The sequence below is a fragment of the Zonotrichia albicollis genome, chromosome 14 (genome assembly GCF_047830755.1).
Source record: "Zonotrichia albicollis isolate bZonAlb1 chromosome 14, bZonAlb1.hap1, whole genome shotgun sequence".
Classification (NCBI taxonomy): Eukaryota; Metazoa; Chordata; class Aves; order Passeriformes; family Passerellidae; genus Zonotrichia; species Zonotrichia albicollis.
In genome coordinates this window covers 16,448,843-16,457,184 of record NC_133832.1, presented here as the reverse complement: position 1 = coordinate 16,457,184, position 8,342 = coordinate 16,448,843, and the positions used below count along the sequence as shown (strand labels likewise).

General features: G+C 46.5%; 1 protein-coding gene across 2 annotated transcripts in view; it reads left to right on the top strand.

The window, feature by feature from the left end:
• Window positions 1-498: 498 nt before the first annotated feature.
• Window positions 499-8,342, top strand: part of RPS6KA6 (ribosomal protein S6 kinase A6) — a 38,596-nt gene continuing 30,752 nt past the window's right edge. The window contains exon 1 of one of the 2 annotated variants that reach the window (XM_074551746.1): window positions 499-738. In XM_074551746.1, coding sequence (XP_074407847.1) covers window positions 664-738 — 75 coding nt within the window. In that variant the 5' untranslated portion in view covers window positions 499-663. The remainder of the gene's footprint in view (window positions 739-8,342) is intronic. The other variant, XM_074551747.1, reaches the window with a different exon arrangement.

The following is an 8,342-nucleotide window of genomic DNA, read 5'->3' as shown; positions in this document are numbered from 1 at the left end:
GAACAGCCTCGCTGTGCGGGGCGCGCAGCCGGTACCCCTCAGCGCCGATCCTTGACAGTCCCCTCATCCCAACCCTTTTACCACCAATCCCTTGACCCCCGTCCCCTCAGCCGTGATCCCCCTCAGACTGTGCCCGCAGTTTCGTCTCAACTCCAATCCCCTCACTCCCGTCTCTCATCTCCAATCCCCCTCATCCTGCGTCCCTCACCCTCAATCCATCCGCCCCACTCCCCCTCAGACCTGTCCTTCACCCCCAACGCCTCAATTCCCAATCCCCTCATCCCCAACCCCTCATCTCCAACCCTTCCATTCCTAATCCCCTCATCCCCAACCCCGCCATCCCCAACCCCTCCATTCCCAATCCCCCTCAACGCGGCGGCGCCGCCGCCTGCCCGCAGCCCCGGTGACGTCACCACGCGTCATTCCCCCCCTCCCCATGCAGGGGATTCTCCGTCCCGCCCTGACGTCACCGCGGTGCGGCGCAAGCCCCGCCCCCGCGGGCCGCCATGTTGGGGGCGTGCGCGGGGCAGCGCAGCGCGGCGCCGCCCCCGCCGGCCGGCAGCGCCCGCACCCCGCGCTCCGCTCCGCGCCCCGCGCCCGGCCCCGCGCCGCCCCGCACGGCCCCCGGCAGCGGCCGAGCCGCCGCGGCCCCACAGCCGGGACATGGTGCCGTGCGCGCCGCTGGACGACGAGCCGCAGCCCTGCCACAAAATGGAGCTGTACGTGAGCGGCGCCGAGGTCAGTGCGGGGCGGAAGGGGGGGAACGGGCCGGGCTGGCTCCGCGCCCCGCCGGCACCTGCGCCCGGTCCGGCCTCCCGCGGCCCCTCCGCGCGGGGCTGCGCCGGCCTCGCCCCGCTGCCCCCTCAGCGCGCCCGCCGCGCCCCCGCCTCCCCGGCCCCCCGGCCTGCGCACGGCCGCGACCCGCGCCCGCCCTGCCCGGCCCTACCCGGCCCGGCCTCGGTCCCGGCCCGCGGCCCCCGCCCGCCCCCGCCGTCCCGCGGGCCCCGCCGCCGCCACCGCCGCGCAGCCCCGCGGGCGCCCCGGGCCCGGCCGTGCCCCCCGGGCGCGGGCCGTGACACGTGTGGAGGTAGCGGCACCGGGGAGGCCGGGGCTTTGTGTCGCCTCCCGGCCGCTTCGTGTCACAGGTGTCCCTCCCCACGCAGCATCCGAGGGGTTGGGAACTCACTTTTATGGCCGTAGCTGCTACGAAAAGTTACTTTAAGTTCTGCGGGAAATTTGCTCGCGCTAATGTGGCTGCGCATCCAGGTGGGTTGTCACTACGGAGGTGCCTTTGCCTTCTCCTGGAATAACTGTACATTAATTACTATAAACGCAACGAGCAGAGAGAACCAGGAGTGCCTGGCTGAGGTTTGGGTGCTTAAACGTTGAATAACTAACTCTGTGTTGGTTATCATAAATACAACGAGCAGAGAGAGAACCAGGAGTGCCCGGCTGAGGTTTGGGTGCTTAAACGCGTTAAAGAATGAGGAACGACTTCGAGGTATTGCTTAGTGCTCGAGGTGCTTCATCAGCAAGGAGCAAATGCAATTTAAAAGAAAATAAAAGGTAAAACTGGTTCTGTTGCAATGATTCCTGTGCCTCAGCAGAACGTGGTGCTCGAGTATTAAAACTCTGGCACTTTGAAATCAGCAGTGAAGGGTTGTGTATCAGGTATCGTCAGCTATGACAAATAAAAGATTACACCTAGGTCTGTTAGACACACAAAAGATGTTATCTAAACAAAGTTGCTTAAAACTGGTCAGACTTGCTTTCTGTGCACCAGACTCTTCTTATTGCAAGTGAAAAGGGTCTGTAGCAAAACCATCTCAAAGTACAAAATGTGCAAGAGTGAAAGGATGTTCCCTTAAAGGGTGTTGTGAAATTTATTTTCCCTGATAAAAATTCAAAGGGGAAAAACAAACCCCAAATTTCTTTGTGCTTTTAATATTTTGGGGATTTTTGGTACCATTGCCAAGTACTATAATTACTGGATATGCATCAGATATCAGAAAGTCAGCTGAAGTATTAAGGTTTATTTGTTCATATTGTTTTAAAAGCAGTTTGTTGTAATTGAGGTCTGAAACTTAGCGAAGGTCTGAGAACTTTCTTGGTCCTGTGGATCAGTCCTTGAGGAAATATTAGGAGATTATGGTGTATCAGTGGTAGAACAATCAGGAGTGGAGTGTTGCAGCTGGAGGGGGCTGTGCATCCCTGGGTGTTTTGTGGCTGGATGAGCTCCGGGCAGGGGTGCCCAGCAGAAAGGGCTCTGTGTGTGTGACATCTGAGGGCAACTGTTTGCAGCAGTCACTCTTTAAATTGTATTTCCCAAGGTCTGTGGAAAGCTCCTCCAGTTGTGCTCTGATTAAAAGGAGATAAAAAGGTGTTTGTTGTGTCCCTGTTGGGGTTGGCCAGCAGCACTTAGAGCCCGTTTGTGCCAAACCCGTTTCTTCAAGTTGAGTGTGAAGTTCCCAAGTGACAGGAACAAACACTTGTGTTGTCATAACCCTTTCCATAAGTGATCTCAGGGGTGTGCTGCACTTCTCACTTGATGGGTTTCTACATCCATGTGCCTTGGGGATTCAACAAAGGTGAATTTTATGTCAAAATGAATTTTGGTGTGGCCTTTCTCTTAAATTTTACAGAATTAAGTGTAGCTTGTGGTATTCATTACAGCCTTGTATTGGCAGTCTGAGAGATCTCTGACCTTGGCCTTGCTGTAGCTGCAGTCAACAGAGCCACTGTGAAATAGGTTTTTATTTTGAAGATTAACTTGTGCCTTCTGGTGCTCTTGTCCATCAGCTGTGGCACAGGAGGAGAAATCCGAGGAATGGCTTTCTCAGAGACTCTGCATGTTGACTGAATTTAGGATTATGTTATTAGCAGTGAGTGCATTTCCAGTAGCACTTGTGTTGACTTGGAGTAAAAGCACCTGGCAAGGAAAGGAGGTGAGCTTGAAAGTAGGAAACAAATTTTCATGCTTCAAGTGACAAGAGCAGCATGAACTTTTGGAAGAAATTATTGAAGGTCAGGATTGAATTATTTTGCCCTTTTTGGGGGGGGTGTTCTTTGAAGTGCTGAGGATTTGGGGCTGTGCTGTTCCTGTGTTTATATTCCTGTGACAGTGTCACTTGTGAAGCTGTTTTGTGACTCTGGGAATTCCTTAAGCCTAGGTAGGAAGGATCAATGTTGTGCTGTTAAAGCTTCAAATATTCAGTGAATTTCTTTTCCCCTGGATATTGGATTAATAAGTATTTCCATGGTAATAAAAATAGATATGAGGGTGTTGATCATAATCAACTGTTGTAGATTATGAAAATGTAATTACAGTCTACAAAGAAACAGGAAGGTAAACATTAACAATTTACTGACCAAGCTGAATGAAATACAGAAATAGTTGGATTTGGGCAGAATACAGAATTTTGGGCACTTTCTGCCCCTTGAACTGGGAGGATTGCACTTACCATGAGCTCTGTAATTGCTGTAAGCACATGGCTGTTTGCAAGACATGAATATTGTGAATTGCATAAATGCAACCTCCTTCTCAAATACTTACTTTTGCAATAAATACTTCAAGAACCAGTTGCTTAATTGCCTGATTATGACAAGCAAGACAAGGCTGAAACAAAAAAGTGACTGCAAACTAAAGAAATCTGCTGGAAAACGGGGCTGCATTGAAAGTTGCTGCCCTCCAAAAGGATTTTTCATGAGCTGAGCTCTGCTGCTGTTGTGCATGAGCTGCTCCCTTTGCCAGTTGAGATAAATACATCTTTGATTTTGGCCAGTGTTTTCAGCCCCATCTCTGGAGCACGATCTGAGCCCGGTCTGTCAAAGGCCACTGAATTTTGTCAGTGTTAGGAGTTGCATAACTCCTTTGTGAGTAATTACTGGCAGTGACGTGGATGACTCAGCTCTACCTAGTTCAGTGCATCTCAGAATCTCCACAATGGCCTGGTGTTCTGGCAGGAGAGAAAGTAAAACATTGCCCCTCGTTTGATGCCTCAGCCATTGCTACAATGTACGGATTTTGTAAAGGTCTTGGAGAACAAGTTGCCTTTAAAAAAAAAGTGTGCGCGGTAATGCTCTTAAAGAGAAACAATGAGTGTCTTTATGCCCTGAGAAGTGCTGCAATACAGTAATAATGCTGGGGGGTTGTGTACCACCTCTGAAATTGGTTTTGGAAATCTGCTGTAGTATTCTGAGTCTCTGACCAGATCCAGGAGTGTGTTGCAGGTAGCTCACCTTATTTACTGCAGAATAACTTTGGAAACACTCCACAATAACCCTAAATCCAAAGAATGATGTGATTTGTTTACTCATCACAGTTAGAATTCTGCTATTTATGTAGTACTTCACTACATTAAGAATAATATGTGAGATAATTGCTTTCCTCAAGTATAAATCTCATCCTTTTTCAGAATTACCTGCCATTAAATATAATTTGGAGCCTGGCTGCTTTGTGCCCTTTGATTGTGGAGTTAAGGTTATGTACACAGGCAGGAATGAAAAGATCTCAAGTCCTGTGCTAATTCAGTGATCCCTGTGCTTGGGGTCAGCTTTGTGTCTTGTCAGAGCTGGGACTTGTTGGAGGCACACGTAATTCTCCCTTGATCTGATAATGGAAAGGATCAAAATGTTCTTTTAAAATCACTAATTATATGTTGCTGAAGGTTTGGTGTCCTGTCTGACTGTATGATTTATTTGCCACAGGAAAAGAACTTTGTAGCTCTCCCTAGTAACTGATTATGGGTTTCAGGTGTTTTAGGTTGCTTTATCTCCCTTTTTCTCTTGGTGTGTTCAAGAGTGTGAGGGAGTTCAGAGGCCTCTTCCCTTTGTGGGGGGAATTGAGGGAGTGGGGCTGGCCCAGAGTTTGTGTAGGTGGGGAGGGAATGTGCCCAGAACCCTCAGACTCCTCAGACCTATCTCAGGAAATCCTCAGTAGGCCAGTGTGTTGCTAATTAAATTAATGGTGCAAACTCTCTATAGATGTAATTAAGAATAAATGAGGAACAAATGTGGTCGTCCTGTCAGGATTTTTTTTTCAAACTCTTTTTGACATAATTGGGATTTCTGATGTAAGCTTCCACTCAAATATTTTGAAATAACTACTTGAAGGGTTCCTTCTGTTTGTGGGGAAGGAAACTGCTTATTCCTGTGTTGATGTGGGAGAACTGGGCTGCAGCTCTGGGAACACCCCATAACTTCCCAAAAGGAGCCCAGGGAAGGAGGAGCTGTGGAGGAGACAGGAGCTCTTGGTCACCCTTGGGTAGAATTTTACCTCTTTGAAGCCAGACAAGATTTTAGGTGAGTGGTTCTGAATATTGCTTTTTACTTCTAATTATAGTATGATGATAAAATTCCCAGTTCTGCTTTTTCTAGATTTTTTAAAATTCTGTTTGAATCCCTCAGCAAAGACATGTAAAACCAGGGCAGGATGCACCTGCTTTACATCTTCCACTGCTTTTCCTGGGATAAGGCATTTTTGCTGACCTTTTGCCTGGCTTCTTTCATCCAAAACCTGTAGACCCACCAAGTCCTAAGGAATTTACCATGTAAACAGTAAAAACATCCTTAAAATGGGAGGGGGGAAGATGGTTCCAATCTCTGGTAATACTGGGAATACTCTGTTCTGCTGTTCTAATCAGAGGAAGAACATGTGCAATTGTCATTAAGCTGTTCCCAGCCCTTTGGATATTCTCCAAGGGAGCAGGGATGGTCCCAGCTTTGGGATCCATCTAATCCAGAGGCACATTGCTCCAAAGGGAGAAGGAATGATCCCAGCCTTGGGATGTGTTTAATCCAGAGGCACATTGCTGCCAAAGGGAGGAGAAATGATCCCAGCCATGGTATTATTTAATCCAGAGGCACATTGCTCCCAGGATAACAGGGATGATCCCAGCCTTGGGATCCACTTAATCCAGAGGCACATTGCTGCCAAAGGAGCAGGAATGGTCCCAGCCATGGGATTATTTAATCCAGAGGCACATTGCTCCCAGGATAACAGGGATGGTCCCAGCCTTGAGATCCATCTAATCCAGAGGCACATTGCTGCCAAGGGAGGAGAAATGATCCCAGCTATGGGATCCATCTAATCCAGAGGCACACTGCTTTTAGAATAACAGGGATGGTCCCAGCCATGGGATTATTTAATCCAGAGGCACATTGCTCCAAAGGGAGAAGGAATGATCCCAGCCTTGGGATCCACTTAATCCAGAGGCACACTGCTCCTAAAGGAGAAGGAATGATCCCAGCCATGGGATCCATCTAATCCAGAGGCACATTGCTTTTAGAATAACAGGGATGGTCCCAGCTATGGGATCCATCTAATCCAGAGACACATTGCTCTCAGGATAACAGGGATGGTCCCAGCCATGAGATCCATTTAATCCAGAGACACATTGCTCTCAGGATAACAGGGATGGTCCCAGGTATGGGATTATTTAATCCAGAGGCACATTGCTTTTAGAATAACAGGGATGGTCCCAGCTATGGGATCCATCTAATCCAGAGGCACATTTTCCCCTTCTCCCTGGGAGGCAGCTCCCTCATCCTGCACCTCTGCAGAGGAGTCTGACCTGCCAGGTGCTCTGACCTAAACTTTGAGCTCATCTATTTACATAGTTCCTTTTGTTATTTTTTACTAATCAACAACTTGGGGTACTTTGTGTCATTTCCACATTGTGTGTTTGGAAAGTGTCGTCAGTGTTTGCCTAAAAGCCTGAGTTCAGTTTGTGTTTTCATGGGAGTTAATATTTAAAATGCTCACTTGTAGGACTTGAGCAGCACTGAACAGCAGAATGATTGAAAGATGAAGGAATCTCCTTCACCATCACAGTATTGGCTTCTTTCACCTGTTCTTTTTATAGAGAGCTGTGCTCTTTAATTCTCAATAATAAATTGTGCATTTGTAGATATTTAGTAAGTAATGACTTAGAGGTTAAAATCGTTCTGTTCTATATGTTTGTGCATAAATATTCATGAATAAATCTCTGAAAGGAGCCTCACTTGGCTGTGGGAGCTGCATTTTGTATCTGGTTTCCACAGAGGTGGGAAATAAGTATTAACTGTCACTTTTCTTTTTTGCCAGCTTCTGCTTATTGAAACTCAGCCAATTAAGTGACTGTACAAGGCAGTAATGATTTGATTTTTGTCATTGACTTTTTTTAGCTGAATTACTTAACAAGCCACCAGACTTTGGGTTCTATTCCAACAAGTTTGCAGATTTTTGTTCCTTGGCTTTCTTTAATGGACAGTGACCAGGATTCATAAACAAATATGGCAAAAGTGTAGTTGTGTGTATCAAGCAATAAAAGCAGATTCATGTCCTTGAACATCAAATTGTTTGGACTAGAAATTGGCAGGTGTCCCAGTCTGTATCAGTACAGAGAGACTGGACAGGAAAAAACAAACACAAACCAAGGAGCAACAGTGAAGGGGAAAAGTGTATGATAGGAAATTGTTAATTAAGATGATTACCTGCCATAAAAATCCAATAGCTTTAGTGCACTTGATTTGCCAGCAAGTTGAAAGTACATTAAATGGTGTTCTCAGCAACAACCTAGATGAAATAACACACTGATTTTGGGTTCACAACCCCTTTCCAGCCCCATTTTTTGTATCTGTATTGTTTTCAGTGTATCTTTAGTTCTTCTGATTGGTGGTGTTGGCTCCAGAGCTTATATTTAAGTAACAAAACTTGGGAAATGTTGCCCATCTTCATAGAAAGAAAAGGTGAAATGCACAATAAAATCACTTTGAATCGGAGTCCATGAAGGAACATTGTTATTACATTTCTGAGCATCAGCAGTAGAAACCGAGTTTAGTTCCAAAAAAGCTTTTTGGATAATTTTGGTGGGCATCACATTGGTTCACACTTGAATGTGATTTATGGTGTTGTGAAAAGAAATTGCATAGAATTGAGGATGGAGGTCAGAGCTGGGCTGAACTTTGGTGTCACTTCTGGATGTATTCAGTTAATTTGTACAATAACAACCATAGTGAGTGTCTTGTCCCTCCCACTGTCTCATTTGTGAAAAGAAAATGCAAGAAAAGAAACAAGTTATGTAGCAAATGAGTAGCTTTGGTTTCTGGATCCAGGGTAATGCAGGGATGATTTTTGGCTGTTGGGGTGGAAACACATGAGAGATGAATGACAGGCATGGGCTGGAGGTACATTGGTTAAACTGAGATTTATGGTAAATAGAAACTTGTGAAGTGAAAATAAATGAAGCTTTATGCTATTTCCTTAATCTGTTTTTCTGTTTTGTCTTTTTATTTTCCCAGTGAGGATATAGTCCAAAAATAAGTGCCAGTATCTTGCTACAAAAACTGGAGATTTAATTTTA